Genomic DNA, 24369 nt, shown 5'->3' on the forward strand with positions numbered 1-24369 from the left:
ATATTATAAAGATACATCTATATTGCAGTGAACTCTCGTGTTTTTCTGCAAATCAACGATATTACTATTGAAAGTTTGGAACCAACTTCTATCTTACTATAATACATGGAAAGATTAAATGATCACTTACATCATGGCAACTTCCAGATATTTCACATCAATGCCAAACACCTCCATTTAGATAGTCATTGTCCATTTTACATTATGGTATCCTTCATCTTCTAATGGAGGATAGATAGAAACGGTTGCAACACAATATAAAAAGGCTAATCTTTAATAAACCATAAAAAAAAACTACATTTCCAAACACAGTAGAAAGCTTAGTATGGATTGAGTGTTCAATTACATTCATGTCAAAGAATCTCAAATCACATCATTCTAAACAAGCATACAGATAGCAATCCACTCGAGTACTATTGCCTGGAAAATCCCATAGACACAGGAGCCTGGTAGGCTACAGTCTATGTGGTTGCAAAGTTGGACACGACTGTGCGACTTTACTTTTGCTTTCATACATACAGTGTTAAGAATTGTAACTTTCTAACCATCAACCTTCATCTCACGATTCATGCTAATACGTCCATTTTCTATGTGCTTTAACTATGGAGTACTCCCTACAGTCATTGTACTTCAAAGAAACTTCTGAAAACAAGATTGGTGAAATGCCTTCTATTATGCAATCTCTGATATTTATTTCCATTTAACTTTTTATTAAATACTTTTCTACATATTGTTTACATCATTTCCATTGGTTTTTTGTATAAACTCTTGTGTTTTCTGATGCATGTTTAGCGCAAACCTCTTCCATCACTTGTTCCATTATTAGAGTTTCTCTCCAGTGTGTGTTCTCTGATGTTTACTGAGATGAGCACTCTGACTAAAGGCTTTGCCACATTCGGTACATTCATAAGGTCTCTCTCCAGTATGCATTCGCCGATGCAGAGTAAGAGCTGACTTGTAACCAAAGGCTTTGCCACATTCAGTACATTTATATGGTCTCTCTCCAGTATGCACGCGCCGATGTTCAGTAAGGTTATAACGCGTAATAAAGGTCTTGCCACATTCTGTACATTTATAACGTCTATCCCCGGTATGAATTCGGTGATGTTGAGTAAGGGCCGAACTCCTAATAAAGGCTTTGCCACATTCTTTACATTTGTATGGTTTCTCCCCAGTATGGATTCGATGATGTCGAGTAAGAACTGAGCAATGATGAAAGGCTTTGTTACACTCTTTACATATATAAGGCTTCTCTCCAGTATGGATTCGCTTATGATAGGTTAGATCTGAGTAACAGATAAAGGCTTTGCTACATTCTGTACATTTATAAGGTTTCTCTCCAGTATGAATTCGCTGATGTTGAATAAGATTTGAGCTGTAGGTAAAGGCTTTGCCACATACTGTACATTTATAAGCTTGCTCTCCAGCGTGAATTCGCTGATGTCGGGTAAGAAATGAGGAGCGACGAAAGGCTTTGTTACATTCTTTACATATATAAGGTTTCTCTCCAGTATGAATTCGCTGATGTTCAATAAGGTCTGAGTTGCAAATAAAGGCTTTGCTACATTCTGTACATTTATAAGGTTTCTCTCCAGCATGAATTCGCTGATGTTGAATAAGGCTTGAGTTGTAAGTAAAGGCTTTGCTACATTCTGTACATTTATAAGGTTTCTCTCCAGTATGAATTCGCTGATGTTTAGTAAGAAGTGACTTGTAAGTAAAGGCTTTGCCACACACTGTACATTTATAAGGTTTCTCTCCAGTGTGAATTCGCTGATGTTGAGTAAGAAATGAGGAACGACGAAAGGCTTTGTTACATTCTTTACATATATAAGGTTTCTCTCCAGTATGAATTCTCTGATGTTCAATACGGTCTGAATTATAAGTAAAGGCTTTGCTACATTCTGTACATTTATAAGGTTTCTCTCCTGTATGAATTCGCCGATGTTGAATAAGAAGTGAGTTGTAAGTAAAGGCTTTGCTACATTCTGTACATTTATAAGGTTTCTCTCCAGTATGAATTCGCTGATGTTCAGTAAGGTCTGAGTTGTAAGTAAAGGCTTTGCTACATTCTGTACATTTATAAGGTTTCTCTAGAGTATGAATTCGCTGATGTTCAATAAGGTCTGAGTTGGAAGTAAAGGCTTTGCCACATACTATACATTTATAAGGTTTCTCTCCAGTGTGAATTCGCTGATGTTCAATAAGAAATGAGGAACGATGAAAGGCTTTGTTACATTCTTTACATATATAAGATTTCTCTCCAGCATGAATTCGCTGATGTTGAGTAAGAAGTGAGTGACAGTTAAATGCTCTGCTACATTCTGTACATTTGAAAGGTTTCCTTCCTGTATGAATTCTCCTATGTCTACTTAGATTGGATGACTTACTAAACACTTTCTCACATATCTTACACTTGTTTTCTTCCTGTGCATTCTGAACAGTGTCCTGTTGAGTAAGTTCTGAACAGTGATTAGAAACCTTACCATATTCACTACAAGTCCTCTCTCCAGTACAAGTACTCTTATCTAGAGAAAAACCTGACATTTGATCAAAGGTATTTCTACATTTATTACTTTTAGAATCCTTGTTTGAAGATTCAGGTCCCTGAGGTTTCTTAAGCTTTGAGTCTCCTTCAACTGTGTACCTAGTTTCATTGCCTGAATATCTTCTCAGTCCGCCATAAATACTCTTGTAATTATTGGAGCTGGGGCTCTTACTTAAGGTCTGACTCCTTTTATTATACATGGAAAGTTGTTCTGTATTAACCATATCACAATATGTATTGAACAATGATGGTTGGATTGCATCTCTTCCATCATCATCAACAGTATATATCTTGGAATGGATAGAAGATATCTTTTGGGGGAAGAATAATGACCCCCTGCTCATGGATCCCTCAAATTGCTTAGACTGTGAGTTTTCACACTCATTGTTAAATTGTAGGTGTTCAGACATGCTTGAATGTATGTTTAGTAGAAGCCTACGTTCACAACTGTCTGAATGAGTATTTGCAGTAGAGACTAGATTACCTTCCAGATTTTCCACGTTTTCTTTTAGAGAACACGTATGTTTCATAAAAGGATGGAAATCTTTTCTTAAACACTTACACTTCTCGGCAGATATTGAAGATTGAAGTTGCTGTTTTTCCCAATTTGACTCACGTTGCTCATTTCTTTTTGCAGTACTCTTAGGATTACGTGTAAGTGTCTCCATTTCTTTATGTCCATATAAACATCCTCTCTGTCTTTCATATACTCTGGTATATTCCCAATCTTTCATTAAATTTAAGTTTCTGAGGTGAAATGTTTGATATATTCCTAGGTTTGCTTTTTGGAATACATCTTCTAACACTGGATTCTTTGGCATCAAATCCTGGGTGTCTTGTGGAGACACAGCTGAAAGATACCAAATAACAAGTAATTTTACCTGCTATTCTCAGTGAATATCTTTAAAGATTTAAAGAAAATTGATGACCATCGCTAGTTTAAAAATAAAATAGAGATGGAAGGATCAAGATGCCAGAGGCTTAGGCAGATGTGGAGCTCATCTCTCTCTCCACAAGTGAATGAGAAACGGAATAATTCTCACACAGCCCAGTTGAACACTAGCAGAGGCCCTTGGAAATCTGAAAGGACAAGAAAGATTCCTGCTCTGCAGGGTAGGACAAAAGAAAGAAGGAAAAAGAAGAGGAGAGGAAGTGGGTTGGGGCCTGCAACCCTGCAGGGAGAAGAAAATGAGGAGAGGTCCCCATATCCGAGGAAGCCCCTCGCTAGGGGAGCTCAGTTTGGACAGAAAGAGAGTCTCATTCTTTGTGGGGAGAACATGGCAAACAGTGTGTGGCAGCAGGACAGAGTGAGACCTGCACACAGGGTACTGACCCCAGCCCTGCCCACCCAGCCTTAGAGGCATGTCCAGCAATACAGACAAGGGCTGGGTGCCGAAATGTGGGGTTTGGAGAGCAGACCCAGGCAGAGGACTGCGGTTCGCTGTGAGGAGACATCCTGAGGGGACGGGAGTGAGGGAGGAGGTCTATAAAGGGATGCTTGTGGAGGAAGCGTGAACCACCACAGAGAGAGTGTCATTGTTGAGTGATGCCCAGGGAATGAGCCCGCTGCATCCCTTGTCCCTTGTGCCCGCCCCTGCTAGCCAAGGACTACGAAGAACTCTACCCAGCCTGGGGTCTTTTGAGCCCCCCGCCATGGCGTACCCCATCGACCTCCTCCACAATCAGCAGAATCCTGAGCTCTGGGGCAGCCTCAGGAGAAGACACCTGTGAGTTGGCCACATGCACAGATGCAGCAGAAAGCACAGGTGAACCCCAGCAATAAAGAAGAAAAGTTGAAAACTCTCCTTGCAGCAACACCAGCCACGGTCTTACACCCATGACCAGCTTTGTAACCTCAGCCCCAACAAAGCATCTGAAACAACAACCAAGGGCTCTCTCATTCATGGCAGGTATGGCTTTAGTAGCTGTAGACTTTGTGGGCTCCTATACAAGGGGGCTGGGCCAGGACAGAGCCTAAGCTGCTCCGTAGCACCACAGCGGGTCCAGTTCCACGCTGAATGCAATCCCAGGACCTGACTTCATCGAATCCATTCTAGTGACCTTGTGAAAACAACATCTGAGAGACACCAGGGCCATGTGCCATCATGCCCATGGTCAAGGTGGGGACAAGAGCAGTTCCAACACTACATAAGGAGAGCCTGCAGAACGCATGAGAGGGGGCACGACAGCAAACCCTGAGGTGAACATTCCTAGAGGAGTAATACTTAGTGTCTTCTCTCCCAGTGGGTATGCTCCAATGCCACCTGCCTCGCACCACAGATCAGAATCACAGTGAAGACTCAGATCTGGGGGCTGTATTCCACCACACAGGGAGCAGGCACCACCAGAGACAAGGCAGTAACAACCACAGAACAAGGGGGAAACAGCCCTGAATATCCAGGGCAGGCTCTGGTCACAGTTAACAGCAATCAGAGCACAGATCAAGAGAGGATAAGGGCACAAACTTCTGGACCAACCTCACCCACTAAGGTGCAGATACCAGAAGGAAGATTAACTAGGTGGCTGCACCCTTCAAAACAAAGACCACAAACAGAATGCAGGACAATATGATATGGCAAAGAAATATGTTGCAGGGCAAGAAACAACATAAAACCTTCCAAGGACCACTGAGTTAAGAGGTGACAGGCAATCTGATGATTACTTCTTGCTTTTAGTCATCTTAAGTGGAGACACCAAACACTTTCACAAATCCTAGGTGCCTAGTAATTCTAAAATCCACTTCTTGCCACACATGTTTCTGAGAATGTGTTATTAGATGTTTCAATCTAAGAATCACAAATGAGAGTGACAGAGAAGTAGTCAGAAACTGAGGACACATAAGACAGTGTCCGAGGAAGCTGAATACAAATAAGATAAACTTAATAAAGTACTAGTTTTATTTATTTATTTATTTTATCCACCACAGGTATACCTGTGTTGCCCATCCTGAACCCTCCTCCCTCCCCATACCCTCCCTCTGGGTCGTCCCAGTGCACCAGCCCCAAGCATCCAGTATCGTGCATCGAACCTGAACTGGGAGAGAGACTTTAAAACTATGATTGAAAGAGGGAACTCTACTCATTGCTCTGTGGAGACCTAAATGGGAAGGAAATCAATAGGACGGTAAAGACTAGAGATCTCTTTAAGAAAATTAGAGGTACCAGGAATATTTCATGCAAAGATGGGAACAATAAAGGAGAGAAACAGGATGGACCTAAAAGAAGAAGATATTAAGAGAAGTTGGCAAGAATATATGGAAGAACTATACAAAAAAGATCTTAATGACTGAGATAACCATGATGGTGTGGTCACTCACCTAGTAACAGACATCCTGGCATCCAAAGTAAAGTCGGCCTTAGAAGCCATGACTACCAACAAACCTAGTGCAGGTGATGGAACTCCAGCTGACCTATTTCAAGTCCTAAAAGATGATAATGCTAAAGTTCTGCACTCGATAAGCCAGCAAATTTGGAAAACTCAGCAGTGGCCTCAGGACGGGAAAAGGTCAGTGTTCATTCCAATCACAAAGAAAAGCAATGCAAAGAACGCTCAAACTACTACACAATTTCCCTCATTTCAAACAATAGCAAAGGCTACAAATTCTCCAAGCGAGGCTTTAACAGCATGTGAACCGAGAGCTTCCAGATGTTCAAGCTGGATTTAGAAATGGCAGAGGAATCAGAGATCAAATTGCCAACATCCCTGGGATCATATAAAAAGTGAGAGAGTTCTGCAGAAACGACGACATCTGCTTTATTAACTATACCACAGCCTTTGATTGTGTGGACAACAAGAAACTGTGGAAAATTCTTAAAGAGATGAGAACACCAGACTACCTTACCTGCCTCCTGAGAAACCTGTATGCATGTCAAGAAGCAACAGTGAGAACTGGACATGTGACGACGGGCTGATTCCAAATTGGGAAAGGAGTTCATCAAGGCTGTATACTGTCACCCTGCTTATTTATACTTATATGCACAGTACATAATGTGACATACTGGGAAAGATGAAGCACAAATTGGAATCATGATTTCAGGGAGAAATATCCATAATCTCAGATATAAAGATGACACCACCCTTAGAGCAGAAAGTGAAGAGGAACTGAGGAGTCTCTTGATGAAACTGAAAGAAGAGCCTGAAAAAGCTGGCTTCAAACTCAACCTTCAAAAAACAAAGATCATGGCACAGGTCAGATCATTTCATGGCAAACAGTGGGAGAAAGAGTGGAAACAGTGAGAAACTGTATTTTCTGGGGGTTCCAAAAGCACTGCAGATGGTGACTACTGCCATGTAAGTAAAACACGCTTGCTCCTTGGAAGAAAAGCTATGACCAACCTAGGCAGCATATTAAAAACCACAAACATTATTTTGCTGACAAAGGTCCATCTAGTCAAATCTATGGTTTTTCCAGTAGTCATGTATGGATGTGAGAGTTGGACCATGAAGAAAGTGGAGTGCTGAAGAATTGATGCTTTTTAACTGTGGTATTGGAGAAGACTCTTGAGAGTCCCTTGGACTGCAAGAAGATCACACCACTCCATCCTAATGGAAATCAGTCGTCAATATTCGTTGGAAGGACATGGTGAAGCTGAAGTTCTGATACTTTGGCCACCTGATGTGAAGAACTGACCCACTGAAAAAGACCTTGATGCTGGGAAAGATTGAAGATGAGAGGAGAAGGGGACGACAGAGGGTGAGATGGGAGATGGTTGCATGGCATCACTGACTCGATGGATATGAGTTTCAGCAGGCTCTGGGAGTTAGTGATGGACAGGGAAGCCTGGCCTGCTGCAGACCATGGATCGCAGACTCAGATTCGCTGGAGCAACGGAACTGAACGGACCGATATGCATAAATAATTGTCTCTGGTGTATAGGAGAACAAAATTGGAAAACAGCTATATTCCAATTAGAACTTTTAATAAAGATTTCTTCATATAATCTAAAAATTGTCATAGTTTGAATCAACCATTAATAATGTAGTGGAAAATGTGCTAAGATTTTATGTCAATGTATTTTAAAATTCTATGAGGTAATAAAACACAATAAAGTATTTTAGCATGTTAGAATTGGGGCAAATACACTAAAGATATTTTATATGAGATCATATAAGGTAATGAGAAACTTTCAAGTCAATCTGAGATGTGCACTGGTTCATTTTCACCAGATTTTGCTTTCTGCAGTGAAAAATTACTTGAATTTGAAATTTATTTAGAAGGTCCTATGTGTCGCTCCTAGTGGATAGGAAATTATAAATCAGAGAATAAAATCCTGTCCCTAGTATTCCTGGAAATTTGGCAGTTTGTCTACCACTTGACTCACACATTTCTGTCTAGAGGTAGAAGGAAACTTTAACAGGACTGTCATACAGTTACTCAGAAACGGGCAGAGTTTTCCTAGGTCCCCCAAGAAATCAAAGAGCAACGAATGAATGTAATTTGTCAAAAGCCAAGAAGAGACTTTTAGGTCACACTATGATGGAGAAAAGTAATCACTGGAGATAAATTCATGAATGATTAAAGAGAGAGAATGAGGCAGGTTATACATTTCTATCACAGTAGCAGAACAAACCCAGGTTTTCAAAAACCATTTCCATTGAAGCAAATCTCCCAACACCACCTGAGTCATCATCTCCAACCATTCATACCTACCTGGGTAAATGGCTGTTGTCTTCATTCTCCTTATATTCCTGGGATCCTTCAATAGCTCCAGAAAGGTGACCAGGTCCACCTTAGACACAAGCCCTGGTGATCAGAGAAAGGAATATTTGTATTGTTAGAGATTCATCAGTATCGAATCCAATATGTATTCAGGTGAGACGAGAATGCATTTTCTTCTAGACAACGATTTCCTGAAATACTTTATTCAAAGCCGCTATACAATACTAACACACACCTCACAATCTGGTCCTGAGATTCTGGTCAAGTAGTACTAAGGCAAAGGTAAGTAGAGTCAATGTGAGATTAAGAGAGGGTGCAACTATTTAATACCACAGAACTTACACAATTACCAGTAACCTAGAATGAAGGACGCAGAGTACATCAAGGAAGAAAAACATCACCAGCACAATGATTCATCATGAAGCCTTTCTTTCTAAACCCAGAAATAACCCATTATCCCCTAGAGAGCACAGATCTAAAAATACTGTGGTAAGCAGAAAAGTTCAGAAGACATTCTAGAAATGACGGAACAAAACCGCAGTGGGTAGATAAGGGATTCTGGAAGGCAGATATCCTCACCCAAGGAGGCCAGGTTCCTGTAGTTCTCTAACATCACATTCCTGTACAATTTCCGCTGACCAAGGTCCAGGCATTCCCACTCCTCTTGAGTGAAGTCTATGGCCACATCCTGAAACGTCAGCCGTTCCTGAAATACAAAGTACAGATGCCAATAGCCTGTGGGAAGTCTTCCTAATGTGATCCAAATACCATTCAGTCAGATAAAATCTGAGTAATAGGCAAATTTGGCCTTGGAATACGGAATGAAGTAGGGAAAAGACTAATAAGAGTTTTGCCAAGAAAATGCACTGGTCATAACAAACACCATCTTCCAAGAACACAAGAGAAGACTCTACACATGGACATCACCAGATGGTCAACACCAAAATCAGATTGATTATATTCTTTGCAGCCAAAGATGGAGAAGCTGTATACAGTCAACAAAAACAAGACCAGGAGCTGACTGTGGCTCAAACCATGAACTCCTTATTGCCAAATTCAGACTTAAATTGAAGAAAGTAGGGGAAATCACTAGACCATTCAGGTATGACCTAAATAAAATCCCTTATGATTATACAGTGGAAGTGAGAAATAGATTTAAGGGCCTAGATCTGATAGATAAGAGTGCCTGATGAACTATGGAATGAGGTTCGTGACATTGTACAGGAGACAGGGATCAAGACCATCCCCATGGAAAAGAAATGCAAAAAAGCAAAATGGTTATCTGGGGAGGCCTTACAAATAGCTGTGAAAAGAAGAGAAGTGAAAAGCGAAGTAGAAAAGGAAAGATATAAGAATCTGAATGCAGAGATCCAAAGAATAGCAAGAAGAGATAAGAAAGCCTTCCTCAGCAATCAATACAAAGAAATAGAGGAAAACAACAGAATGGCAAAGACTAGAGATCTCTTCAAGAAAATTAGAGATACCAAGGGAACATTTCATGCAAAGATGGGCTTGATAAAGGACAGAAATGGTATGGACCTAACAGAAGCAAAAGATATTAAGAAGAGGTGGCAAGAATACACAGAAGAACTGTACAGAAAAGATGTTCACGACCCAGATGATCATGATGGTGTGATCACTGACCTGGAGCCAGACATCCTGGAATGTGAAGTCAAGTGGGCCTTAGAAAGCATCACTATGAACAAAGCTACTGGAGGTGATGGAACTCCAGCTTTTTCAAATCCTGAAAGATGATGCTGTGAAAGTGCTGCACTCAATATGCCAGCACATTTGGAAAACTCAGCAGTGGCCACAGGACTGGAAAAGGTCAGTTTTCATTCCAATCCCAAAGAAAGGCAATGCCAAAGAATGCTCAAACGACTGCACAATTGCACTCATCTCACATGCTAGTAAGTAATGCTCAAAATTCTCCAAGCCAGGCTTTAGCAATACGTGACCCGTGAACTTCATGATGTTCAAGCTGGTTTTAGAAAAGGCAGAGGAATCAGAGATCAAATTGCCAACATCCGCTGGATCATGGAAAAAGCAAGAGAGTTCCAGAAAAACATCTATTTCTGCTTTATTGACTATGCCAAAGCCTTTGACTGTGTGGATCACAATAGATTGTGGAAAATTCTGAAAGAGATGGGACTACCAGACCACCTGACCTGCCTCTTGAGAAATCTGTATGCAGGTCAGGAAGCAACAGTTAGAACTGGACATGGAACAACAGACTGGTTCCAAATAGGAAAAGGAGTTCGTCAAGGCTGTATATTGTCACCCTGCTTATTTAACTTATATGCAGAGTACATCTTGAGAAATGCTGGACTGGAAGAAACACAAGCTGGAATCAAGACTGCCAGGAGAAATATCAATAACCTCAGATATGCAGATGACACCATACTTATGGCAGAAGTTGAAGAGGAACTCAAAAGCCTCTTGATGAAAGTGAAAGTGGAGAGTGAAAAAGTTGGCTTAAAGATCAACATTCAGAAAACGAAGATCATGGCATCTGGTCCCACCACTTCATGGGAAATAGATGGGGAAACAGTGGAAACAGTGTCAGACTTTATTTTTTGGGGCTCCAAAACCACTGCAGATGGTGAATGTAGCCATGAAATTAAAAGACGCTTACTCCTTGGAAGGAAACTTATGACCAACATAGATAGCATATTCAAAAACAGAGACATTACTTTGCCAACAAAGGTCCATCTAGTCAAGCCTTTGGTTTTTCCTGTAGTCATGTATGAATGTGAGAGTTGGACGGTGAAGAAGGCTGAACGCTGAAGAATTGATCCTTTTGAACTGTGATATTGGAGAAGACTCTTGAGAGTCCCTTGGATTGCAAGAGGATCCAACCAGTCCATTCTGAAGGAGATCAGCCCTGGGATTTCTTTGGAAAGAATGATGCTAAAGCTGAAACTCCAGTACTTTGGCCACCTCATGCCAAGAGTTGACTCACTGGAAAAGTCTCTGATGCTGGGAGGGATTGGGGGCAGGAGGAGAAGGGGACGACAGAAGATGAGATGGCTGGATGGCATCACTGACTCGATGGATGTGAGTCTGAGTGAACTCCGGGAGTTGGTGATGGAAAGGGAGGCCTGGGGTGCTGTGATTCACGGGGTTGAAAAGATCGGACACGACTGAGCGACTGAACTGCACTAAACTGAGATTCTTTGGCTGGCAATACTCTGTTTTCTGTCATTCTGATGTGCCAGGAGAGGAATGGGTCCCTTGGGGTCATGATTATGAGTAAGTGTAAACAAACCGGTTCAGAAGTTAAGACGCTTATCAAGTCCAAAGAAACAGCATTTCAGGAAAGAGACAGAACAAACAAACAAAAGGACTATGCCTCTTACCTCGGAATGAGTCATTTCTGACTCGTTGCTTTCCTCTTCCTCTGGGCTTCCTTCTCACGTAAGATCAATCTTGGGAAGTGACCCCTGAATGTTGAAAATAGACTGTTCAATACCTAGAAAAACACACCGAGCTCCCTGTCACACAGCCCCACACAGAGGGAGGATCTCAACAGGTACAAAATACAATCCTCTACGGCCACTGACACAGCAGGGATTCTGGAACACTTTATTCTTTTCTTCAGAACTCGCGGCCCTTCCTGTGAAAACCACACGTTCTAGGCTGACCCTCCCCTTCAAACCTTAGGCGAGACCCTGACCAAACTCCATACAGAATAGAGCCTCCTTCACCTCTTCGTGGATCAGGGACTTAGGGGTTGGGCAATACAGGACTTTAATCAGCGGTCTCTACAAGTTAGAAGGCAGAACTGCCAGAGAAGGACGTGGACTCTAGAACGATATTAACAGGAAGCGGACGTGGACCCCAGGGTCCTGGCAGCTAAGACAAAGGACTTCAGAACTTCTCACGGCGATGCGAGGACACACACTGGGGACGGGAAAATGGGGACGGTGGTTTGAACGTTCACAGAGACCCCCGAAAGCCACGTGTGAAGGACAACAGGCAGTGGGACAAGGAATCGGGTTTTAAACAAACAAAACTTACCAGAACACTCTGTCGCTCATTTAAACTCAATTCCGGGTCTGCAGGATACTGCGCACGCGCGGGCGGAAGATCCGGTACAGAGGGTGGTGAGTGCGCTACGCTGCGGCCAAAGATAGGCGAGGAAAGGGGAGAGGGTGGGACGAGGCCGGAAGCGCAGGTACTTATGGGCGGGGCCAGTGGGGACGGGGCCTTGCCTCCCCTCAGCCCCGCCCCTCTCGGTTTTGGGTCTGTTGGTCCTTCTGTCCAGCTGTGCTTCCTTTCTCTGCCTTTTGATGCCTTTAAATCTCTTTGATTTCCTCTGGAGCAGAGCTGCTTCCTGCCTGTTCTAAGTTAGTGTTTCAAAGAACTTAAGGCAAAAGAGAAGAATTTTGAGAGCTGCCTCTATGGAAAGCCGAGACGTTTTCAGCAAGTTGAAAAACGGGGAAAATTCAAAAGCCCTTTGTGGGAGTGTGTGAAGATGGGTGTGTCCTCGGTGATGAAAAGCAGAATGTAACCGCTCAGATTATTCGTTGAGAGGAAGCCTCAGTAATTGTAACCAGAAACCTGCTTCCATCAAGGAAGCTGGCTTTTCTCTTAAGAAGTGATTCCAGAAAGAAAGAGGGAGATAGGAATCCACATTGTCGTTTATAACGTAACCACAGAAATGACATGGCGTTGCTCCTGTCAGAATCTGTTGATATACAGATTGCTTCTGTTAATTGTTGCTGCTGCTGCTGCTGAAGCAACCAATTGCCTTTCTTCTTCCAGGACTGAACAAGTTTCCAAGAAGCAAGACTTCTTGTGCTAAAACTGGGCACGAAACTAGGCAAATGGGACGCGTGGATCACATCAACTGCTCTGCACTGAGCTTCCCAAACACCCTCCCTACTGTTGGCTTTCTTTCCTAACCTCCCCCTCTTCACGCAGTTCTTGAAAGGATAATCTGGAGAAGCGCTAACGCAAGACAGGAAAAATAGTAAGAGGCCCACAGACCATTGTATCCCAGGAAAGTACACCTTTCTCTTTAAATGTGAGATTAGCAACTTCCCTAGTAGTCCAGTGGTTAAGATGCTGTGCTTCCACTGCAGGTTATTATTGGGTTCAATCCCTGCTCGGGGAGTTAAGATCTCAGAGTTGAAGGTTTAATCATTTCTTACACAGAAAGAGCATTAATCATTACAATATAAAGGAAAATATATGTCAAGGTAATAAATTACTTATTAAAGAAAATGTGTTTTGGAGCATCCCCAGCAGCCCAGTGGTTAAGACCCCATCTTCCGATGCAGCATTGTGGTTCCTTCCCTAGCCAGGGAGCTAAGATCCCACATGTTTTGGGGTGTGAACAAAAAAGAAAATGTGTTTCTTAAGTATCTGTGAGTGGGGACAAATTCTAAGTAGAGGATATTGATACTGATTGTCATGATAAATGTATCAGTAGGTCAAATCTCACGGTTCCCTGCTGGAACCTCTGGTTCTGAATATGACTTTGGTCACGAAGAACTAGGAGAATATTCTCTAGGGAGTTGGCACTAAGGTGTACCTGCTATTGCAGACTACAGTGGAAATTATGCGGGAATTTCTATCAGACATTGAATCCTAACTATAAACAGGGGGTATTTGCCTCAAGATACTTTTTGAGAATTTCTATGACATTTCAGACAATGAGGTATGAACATTTCACCTTTGTAAAATGACAGATGGAGAAATTCTTGAAAATCCCTCTCAGGTGCTTTGCCTCCATTTCTCCACTCATAATCTAAATGGAGGCACAGTTCAGTGGTCTCAAGAATAGGAAATAACTCGTTTTTGGTAGAAACACCTCATGGATACAAACTATACAAGCAGACACATGAAATTCCCTTCCTTTGTCAGACCTCAGTGTTTACTACAGGTTCCTTGTGAGTCCCTGTCTGTCTCCAGGGACCAAAGGGAATAGAACCTTCCTCAAGCATTTCAAGAGTCCCTTTGGAGAGGATCGGTACAAACCTTTAATTGTTCTTTTATCATTAGCAACTGAGCCATAAAGATTTCCACAAATAATCTCAGTTCTCCAAGCCTGTCTCACATCGCAGATACAGGTGAAGAGATAATTGCAGTTCTGAAGGGTCATGAGGTCACAGAATCACAAACCCCTATCTAGGGGTCTGGCTGTGTCCCTCCCCATCACAGGAGCAGCTTGATGTGACCTGCACTCTGACCCAATATCTGGGCTATGTGAGGATATCAAGTGAGTATTTTCTGTTTCAGCTTGTGGGCAAGAATCTGCAAGAAACAGGTGCTTCCAGGAGTCTGGGTTGGTGACCATTCAGGAAAACAAAGTGTTCTGACTCAAAGTAATGCAGTGCCAAAGCAACACTGGAAGGAGGAAGAATTCAAAAAATGTAATGGAGCTATGGAAGAGAGATTAGGTGCAACCAGATGTCAGTTCACAATGCCTCCTAACATATCTTACTGTAATTCTTTTTGAAAAATATTTATTTCTTTGGCTATACTGTATCTTTGGAAAAGGCAATGGCAGCTAAGTCCAGTACTCTTGCCTGGAATAACCCATGGAAGGAGGAGCCTGTTATGTTGCAGTGCGTAGGGTAGTTAAGAGTGGGACATGACTGAGCGACTTCACTTTCACTTTTCACTTTCAAGAATTGGAGAAGGAAATGGCAACCCACTCCAGTGTTCTTGCCTGGAGAATCCCCGGGATGGGGGAGCCTGGTGGGCTACCGTCTATGGGGTCACACAGAGTCAGACACGACTGAAATGACTTAGCAGCACCAGCAACTGGATCTTACTTGTGCTATATGGGATTTAGTTCCCTGATCAGGGATCAAACCTAGGCACCTCCCCCAAGTCCTGACCCCCCACCCCCCACCCCCGCCCTCGCCGAAGCTAGCATTGAGAGCCAGTTGTCTCAGTCACTGGACAACCAAGGAAATCACAGTATAACTTTTGTGACAGTGATTGTTATTTTAGAATCCAAGCGATATGAAACCTAAAGTTTAGTATAACTAATGACTGGAATTGCAGAGATATATGGGAAATCATGGAGTACGTTACAGAAATCATACATTTTGGGGGTTACTATATGTGTGCCAACAGTACCTCCATGAGTAAAAATCTATTAGAATGATATTTATTAGAAACAGTGTATACAGTTGACAATTGTGTGCTTAGTCCAATCGTCGTGTCTGACTCTTTGCAACGCCATGGACTGTAGCCAGCCAGGCTCATCTATCCATGGAAGTCTCCAGGCAAGAATAGTGGAGTGGGTAGCCATATCCTTCTCCAGGGGATCTTTCCAATCAAGGTATTGATTCCTGGTTTCCTGCATTCTAGGCAGGTTCTCTACCATCTGAACTACCAGAAAGCAGTAGAAATACCTGCTCTAACTCTGGAATTTATAAAGTGCTTAACAGAGACATTGTTTCCTATTGAAAAATCCATAATTGGGTGATTTGGGTCAGACCATTTCCAAAAGTAACTTCAGAAATGGGTTTCAGATGGCACTATGGCATAAAAGCATAGTGTGTCCTATTCTCTGATTTGAAAATATTCTCAAAATTTATAGTTGTATAACTTCATTTTACAAAATCAAAATCACTTTCTTAAAATGTCATTTTCTTTATATGTGATATATTAATGTTTCAGATATCTTGACTTCCGCTCAATACGTTTAATGTCACATTAATTAACAGATCAGTTTATGATTTGGAATTCAGTTCAGTTCAGATGCTCAGTCATGTCTGACTCTTTGCAACCCCATAAATCGCAGCAGGCCAGGCCTCCCTGTCCATCACCAAACCCCTGAGATCACTTAAACTCATGTCCATCGAGTTGGTGATGCCATCGAGCCATCTCATCGTCTGTTGTCCCCTTCTCCTCCTGCCCACAATCCCTCGCAGCATCAGAGTCTTTTCTAATGAGTCAGCTTTTGGCGTCAGGTGGCCAAAGTATTGGAGTTTCAGGTTCAACATCCTGCACTTAATGTGCCAGCACATTTGTAAAATTCAGCCCTGGCTACAGGACTGGAAAATATCAGTTATGATTCAAATCTCAAAGAAAGGCAATGCCAAAGAATGGTCAAACTGAAGCACAGTTGTTCCACTCATCTCACATGCCAGTAAAGTAGTGCCCGGAATTCTCCAAGCCAGGCTTCAATAGTATGTGAACCAAGAACTTCCAGATGTTCAAGCTGGATTTAGAAAAGGCAAAGAAAGGAACCAAAGATCACATTGCCAAGATCCCTTGGATCATAGAAAAAGAGAGTTCCAGAAAAATCTCCACTACTGCTTCATTGACTATGTTAAAGCATTTGTGTGGATCACAAAAAAACTGTGGAAAATTCTTAAAGAGATGGGAAAGCCAGAACACCTTAGCAGTCTCCTGAAAAATTAGGATGCAGGTGAAGAAGCAACAGTTACAGCTGGAAATGGAACAGATTGGTTGCACATTTCGAAAGGAGTACATCAAGGCTGTATGTTCTCATATTGCTTATTTAACTTAAATGCAGAGTATTTAGTATTTAAGCTAAATGAGCGGCTGGATGAGGCACAAACTGGAACCAAGATTTCTGGGAGAAATATCAATAACCTTAGATATGCAGATGACACCAACCTTAGGGCAGAAAGTGAAGAGGAACTAAAGAATCTCTTGATGAAAGTGAAACAGGAGAGTGAAAAAGCTGGCTTCAATCTCAGCATTCAGTAAATGAAAATCATGAAACCCAGTCCCATCACTTCATGGGATGGACTTCAATAGATGGAGAAACAATGCAAAGAGTGACAGACTGTATTTTCTCAGGCTCCAAAATCACTAGAGATATTGGCTGCAGCCATGAAATTAAAAGGCGCTTGTTTCTTGGAAGAAAAGCCATAACCAACCTGGAGAGCATATTAAAAATCGAAGTCATTACTCTATTAACAAGGGTCTGTATAGTCAGAGCTATGGTGTTTCCAGTAGTCATGTATGGATGTGAGAGTTAGACCATAAAAAAACCTGAGCACTGGAGAATTGATGCTTTTCAATTGTGGTGTTGGAGAAGACTCTCAAGAATCCCTTGGACAGCAAGGAGAGCATAACAGTCAATCGTAAAGGAAATCAATCCTGAATATTCTTTGGAAAGACTGATACTGAAGCTGAAGCTCCAATAGTTTTGGCCACCTGATGCGAAAAACTAACTTCTTGGAAAAAGCCCTGTTGGTGAGAAAGATTGAAGAGAGGAGGTGAAGGGGACGACAGAGGATGAAAATGGTTGGATGGCATCACTGACTCAATGGACTCGAGTTTGAGCAAACACTGGGAATTGGTGATGGACAGGGAAGCCTGGCGTGCTGCAGTCCATGGGGTTGCAGAGAGTTGGTCACAACTGAACTGAACTGAACTAAGTTCTAATTTTCACCTTTTTAATAAAAAGACTTTACAGTTTTACAAATCTGTAACCTGTATTAGGCTCATTGCTACTTATGGTTCTATGAAAATACTCATCCTGGCATGAATTTTGATGTATATAAACGTGTGTTATAGACATGACTTTTATTTATTTTTATAATTTCATCTTATGTATGTTTTACTGCCGGGATCCAGCCCTGGTTGCATCCAGGGATTCCCTCGGGAGGACGGCATCGGTGACTGAGAGAAATAAAGAGATAAGGAAAGAATTTTGCAGTTAAGAAAATAGAGGAGAGAAAAGAGGTTGATATGCCTTGGTTTACCCAGAAAGCCAATAAAGCCCCAGCACAAGACTTGCTCTGTTCATGTAGGCCACAGGCGCCCTCTCAAATAGCTGAATGTGCCCCACCTCAGGCACCTTCTCCAGTGGGTCTTAGAAGCCCAGGCAGGAAAGTGAACGTAGAGGGCCCTTGCGCTGCAGGGGAATCAGCCTGAAAAAGGAGAAGGAAAGAGAAAGAACGGCATGGGGAGACACAGCTTCAGTGGGCAAAGCCCACACTTTATTTTTCAAGGTAGTTTTTATAGCTTAAGTTGTGCATAGAGGACAATGGAGGTGGGGTAGAGTCATGCAAGGTCAGCAGTGCTTGACCCTTATCGAAGCCAGGCTTTCCTTCTGCAAACTTATCATGTGCAAAAGCTTTAGGTGATTTACATCATCTTCTGGCCAGGAGGCCTGTTAACATTTTATGACCCTTTCTTCAGAAAACTTATTTTTCTCTAAAGGTGATTATTTTAAAGTCAAGCACCACCCTCTGAAAGCAATAGATAAAGTTGCATGCCTATAGGGCAAAAGTGTGGTGGATTATAACAAGAAAAGAATTAACCCAAGGGTCCAAAGTTACAAACATTAAAGCTACTACTTACATTTCTATATACCAACTATATTAATCAATACACTCCCAGGGACACAATAGGTAAGGGATATGGAAACTTGCCTTTTCATACTGTTCTGGGATGGAGCCAAAGCAAAAAGAATACCCAGCTGTGGATGTGACTGTTAATAGAAGCAAGGTCCGATGCTGTAAAGAGCAATATTGCATAGGAACCTGGAATGTCAGGTCCATGAATCAAGGCAAACTGGAAGTGGTCAAACAAGAGATGGCAAGAGTGAATGTCGACATTCTAGGAATCAGCAAACTGAAATAGACTGGAATGGGTGAATTTAACTCAGATGTCCATTATATCTACTACTGCGGGCAGGAATCCCTCAGAAGAAATGGAGTGGCCATCATGGTCAACAAAAGAGTCTGAAATGCAGTACTTGGATGCAATCTCAAAAACGACATAATGATCTCTGTTCGTTTCCAAGGCAAACCATTCAATATCACAGTAATCCAAGTCTATGTCCCAACCAGTAACACTAAAGAAGCTGAAGTTGAACGGTTCTATGAAGACCTACAAGACCTTTTAGAACTAACACCCAAAAAAGATGTCCTTTTCATTATAGGGGACTGGAATGCAAAAGTAGGAAGTCAAGAAACACCTGGAGTAACAGGCAAATTTGGCCTTGGAATACGGAATGAAGCAGGGCAACGACTAATGTAGTTTTGCCAAGAAAATGCACTGGTCATAACAAACACCTTCTTCCAACAACACAAGAGAAGACTCTGTACATGGACATCACCAGATGGTCAACACTGAAATCATATTGATTATATTCTCTGCAGCCAAAGATGGAGACGCTCTATACAGTCAGCAAAAATAGGACCAAGAGATGACTGTGCCTCAGACCATGAACTCCTTATTGTCAAATTCAAACTTAAATTTAAGAAAGTAGGGAAAACCACTAGATCGTTCAGGTATGACCTAAATCAAATCCCTTATGATTATACAGTGGAAGTGAGAAATAGATTTAAGGGCCTAGATCTGATAAATAGAGTGCCTGATGAACTATGGAATGAGGTTCGTGACATTGTACAGGAGACAGGGATCAAGACCACCCCCATGGAAAAGAAATGCAAAAAAGCAAAATGGTTATCTGGGGAGGCCTTACAAATAGCTGTGAAAAGAAGAGAAGTGAAAAGCAAAGGAGAAAAGGAAAGATATAAGCATCTGAATGCAGAGTTCCAAAGAATAGCAAGAAGAGATAAGAAAGCCTTCTTCAGCGATCAATGCAAAAAAAATAGAGGAAAACAACAGAATCGGATAGACTAGGGATCTCTTCAAAAAATGAGAGATACCAAAGGAACATTTCATGCAAAGATGGGCTCGATAAAGGACAGAAATGGTATGGACCTAACAGAAGGAGAAGATATTAAGAAGAGATGGCAAAAATAGACAGAAGATCTGTACAAAAAAGATGTTCATGGCTCAGATAATCACGATGGTGTGATCACTGACCTAGAGCCAGACATCCTGGAATGTGAAGTCAAGTGGGCCTTAGAAAGCATCGCTACGAACAAAGCTAGTGGAGGTGATGGAATTCCAGTTGAGCTATTTCAAATCCTGAAAGATGATGCTGTGAAAGTGCTGCCCTCAATATGCCAGCAAATTTGGAAAACTCAGCAGAGGCCACAGGACTGGAAAAGGTCAGTTTTCATTCTGATCCCAAAGAAAGGCAATGCCAAAGAATGCTCAAACTACCGCACAATTGCACTCATCTCACACGCTAGTAAAGTAATGCTCAAAATTCTCCAAGTCAGGCTTCAGCAATAAGTGAACCGTAAACTTCCTGATGTTCAAGCTGGTTTTAGAAAATGCAGAGGAACCAGAGATCAAATTGCCAACATCCGCTGGATCATGGAAAAAGCAAGAGAGTTCCAGAAAAACATCTATTTCTGCTTTATTGACTATGCCAAAGCCTTTGGCTGTATGGATCACAATAAACTGTGGAAAATCCTTGAAAAGATGGGAATACCAGACCACGTGATCTGCCTCTTGAGAAATTTGTATGCAGGTCAGGAAGCAACAGTTAGAACTGGACATGGAACAAGAGACTGGTTCCAAATAGGAAAAGAAGTTTGTCAAGGCTGTATATTGTCACCCTGTTCATTTAACTTATATGCAGAGTACATCATGAGAAACGCTGGACTGGAAGAAACACAAGTTGGAATGAAGATTGCCGAGAGAAATATCAATAACCTCAGATATGCAGATGACACCACCCTTATGGCAGAAAGTGAAGAGGAACTCAAAAGCCTCTTGATGAAAGTGAAAGTGGAGAGTGAAAAAGTTGGCTTAAAGATCAACATTCAGAAAACGAAGATCATGGCATCTGGTCCCACCACTTCATGGGAAATAGATGGGGAAACAGTGGAAACAGTGTCAGACTTTATTTTTCTGGGCTCCAAAATCGCCACAGATGGTGACTGCAGCCATGAAATTAAAAGACGCTTACTCCTTGGAAGGAAAGTTATGACCAAGCTAGATAGCATATTTAAAAGCAGAGACATTACTTTGCCAACAAAGGTCCATCTAGTCAAGACTATGGTTTTTCCTGTGGTCATGTATGGATGTGAGAGTTGGACTGTGAAGAAGGCTGAGACCCGAAGAATTGATGCTTTTGAACTGTGGTGTTGGAGAAGACTCTTGAGAGTCCCTTGGACTGCAAGGAGATCAAACCAGTCCATTCTGAAGGAGATCAGCCCTGGGATTTCTTTGGAAGGAATGCTGCTAAAGCTGAAACTCTAGTACTTTGGCCACCTCATGCGAAGAATTGACTCATTGGAAAAGACTTTGATGCTGGGAGGGATTGGGGGCAGGAGGAGAAGGGAAGACAGAGGATGAGATGGCTGGATGGCATCACTGACTCGATGGACGTGGGTATGAATGAACTCCAGGAGTTGGTGATGGACAGGGAGTCCTGGCGTACTGCGATTCATGGGTCCCAAAGAGTCGGACACGACTGAGCGACTGATGTGATCTGATCTGATCTGATGGAAACTTGGCAGCAAGCATGAGGTCAACAAAGATATCCTCTACTAGTTCTATTCTAACAATTTTAACTCTCTAAGAAGCTCTGCATTGTTAGAATATTTAAGCTTCCCTGCTTCTTATGGTTGGGATGCTGTGGGCAATCACATGCTTAGCTGAAGGAATCTGAACAAACCTGTCAGGCAAACTAGAAAGTCATCAGAGGGGTTTGAATTGAAACATTCCTATTATGCCCAGGAGACTTAATAACTAGAGCTCTAAATTGATTTTCTTTAGGGAAAGGTGGTCGGGGATAGCCCCCCGTTAATGTCAGAAGAGTTGGTGAAGGTCGTGAAATAGTAAAACAGACAGATTTTGGTTTTGGGGTAGATGCTCGGGCAGGTCCAGGGGGGCCCCTTGAGTTCTGATTCACCTTTGCATGTCAGATCCTCTCTGCATGACCTTTGTCATGGGTGGGAACTCCCGTGCTGGCTCCCAGCATTTTACCAAGATTTTTAAAAACTTTGATTCACTTGGTATGTACAAAGGTGGGAAGATAGTCGCCATTATACTAACTCATTTGTTGAAAAAAAAAAAGGTCATCTTTTCACTACTGCTTTGTAATGCAGTATTTATCCTCCTTCCCACCATTGTACTGAACTTATCAATTCACATCCACCTATTTCTACTTTATTATCTAACTTTCATTTATTGTAACTAAAAGGTATGCTATAATATTGTTTCCTGAATATTTTTACTCTTACCTTATCTTTACCCTGTGTGAACTTAAAAATCATCTTGTGTAGTTTAGAATATAATCATGGTATCTTTACTGATATTACACTCATTTGTTCCTTACCCAGGGATCGAACACTCATCTCCCGCTTGGCAGGTGGAATCTCTACAATTGAACCACCAGGGCATGACTTTTAAATCGTCATTGATATTCCTTTAAGTATTTTCACTGTTACACATTCAAATATCAGACACTTGTTTTACAGGAAGAAATATAAATACTTCTTTTTCAGTGGCATCTAAAGTAAATGAAGAATACATAAGAGTATCAATTCCAGTTGATATGGTACAGAGTTCTGCCTCATTTTCTCATGCAGGATTCTCTGGCTCAGAAGAAGATTATTAGTTCCCGGGATTTGGCAGAATGGCCCCCGAGGATTTGGCAATAAGAGTGATCTTTTTATTGCAGATTACGGCAGGGATTATGGGGAATTTCTGTCTTGTTTACCATTTTCCCTCCCTTTATTTCGCAGGTGGCAAATGTCGGTCCACAGACTGGATTCTCAAGCACGTGACTCTAGCCAAACTCTTAGTTGTTCATTTGAAAGGAATTCCTGAAACACTGGCAGCTTTCGACGCACATTTGCTTTTTCCGTTCCAAGAATGGGCAGAGATGTGTCCATTGGCACCATCTTCCTCTTGAGTGCCTTTCAGGTGACCATCATTCTCAGTGACTCCAGGTGGGCAGAGCTTAAGAGAAAAGCTCCCAAATATGTGGGCACCTTCAGTATCCTCTGCTGGATCTTCAGCATGATTCTCAGTATTTTGGTTCCATTTTAAATGACTGCCAAGTGGAATGACACAATCAACACAGAGAATACAGATCATGGTTAGTGTTATTTGTGGCGTGCTGCCCCAAGGCCAGAGATGTGAAACCTTGCACCAAGAACACAGAAGCACAGCTCAGAATCAAGGACACTTTCAAAACTGACTAAGCCTCTCTGAAACCTTTTTAAAAGCCCACTGATAGTCATACCAGGCTTCCCGACTCCCAGTGGGGCAAAGATGCCCACTCCAGTAAGCACCCTATAGTGCCCCAACCAATCACCTAACATCAACCATCCAGCAGCAATTTTGCTTTGAGTCTGTAAAAATTGCCTATTAGCCCATGGAAACTGTCGGCATCCCCTGGTCTGTGCGGATGTGGGCCCGTTGCACTCACAGTGCCTGCTTTATCTCTGCCCTTTGTTTTTAATAAACTCACTCCTTTCTGAAATGCCCTGTGTCTGGAAATTCTTTTCCAACCCGCACTCAGACTGCCTCAACACTTATGGCTGATTGACAGTATTGTACAGCAGAAAGGAACACAGCACTGTAACAATGTAGAAGGGTGGGATGGGGAGGGCTGTGGGAGGGAGGCTCAGAAGGGAGGGGACACGGTGTACCTATGGCTGATTCTTGTTCATGTTTGACAGAAAACAACAAAATTCTGTAAAGCAATTATCCTTCAATGGAAAAATTTTAAAAAGATTAAAAAACTCAAAAACTAAAAATATATACCTTTCAAAAGAAAAGAAAAACTTCCATTTTTACAAAAAAATTGTGAAACAATTGCCCGGTGGATACAAATCTGCCAGCAAGTGCAGGGGATATGGGGTTGAACCCTGTCCCAGGAATATTCCACATGCTGCAGGGCAACTTAGCCTGTGCACCACAACTACTGAGCCTGTGTGCTGCAACTACTGACACCTAGAGCCGTGCTTCACAGAAGAAGCCACTACAATGAGAAGCCCATGCACCACACCTAGAGGAAGCCTGCACACAGCAACAGGCAAAAATTTACAAACTGTTTAAAATATCAGGGACAAAAGAACTCAATCAAAAATTGGACTAAGACCTCATATCTCCAAAGAAGACATTTCGATGGGCAAGAGGCAAATGAAAGACACTCAGAGTCAGTAATTATTAAGAAAAGGAAAACAAAACTACAATGAGGTATCACCTCATTCTAGTCAGAATAACCATTATCAAAATGCCCACTAAGGATATAATAAAGGCTGAAGAGGCTATGGAGATCAGGGAACCTCCTACATGACTGAAGGGAACGGAAGCTGGTGCAGCCGCTAGGGAGGAC

At 42.0% G+C, this 24369-nt stretch overlaps 1 protein-coding gene and 1 long non-coding RNA gene across 2 annotated transcripts; one reads left to right on the forward strand and one right to left on the reverse strand.

Annotated features, from left to right (window-relative positions):
• Nucleotides 1-256: 256 nt before the first annotated feature.
• On the reverse strand, nt 257-13910 carry LOC132342110 (zinc finger protein 271-like). Its single transcript, XM_015458343.3, has 5 exons — nt 12228-13910; nt 11567-11650; nt 8787-8913; nt 8199-8291; nt 257-3398 (listed from the first exon to the last, which is right to left on the reverse strand). The coding sequence occupies exons 2-5, from the start codon at nt 11579-11581 to the stop codon at nt 823-825; spliced, it is 2811 nt and encodes a 936-aa protein (XP_015313829.2). The 5' UTR covers nt 11582-11650; nt 12228-13910; the 3' UTR covers nt 257-822.
• On the forward strand, nt 11802-23511 carry LOC132342738 (uncharacterized). Its single transcript, XR_009491227.1, has 2 exons — nt 11802-12313; nt 22769-23511. It is a non-coding gene; the product is annotated as an uncharacterized lncRNA (long non-coding RNA).
• The last annotated feature ends 858 nt before the right edge of the window (nt 23512-24369 follow it).

This window comes from Bos taurus, chromosome 18 (genome assembly GCF_002263795.3).
Source record: "Bos taurus isolate L1 Dominette 01449 registration number 42190680 breed Hereford chromosome 18, ARS-UCD2.0, whole genome shotgun sequence".
NCBI lineage: Eukaryota > Metazoa > Chordata > Mammalia > Artiodactyla > Bovidae > Bos > Bos taurus.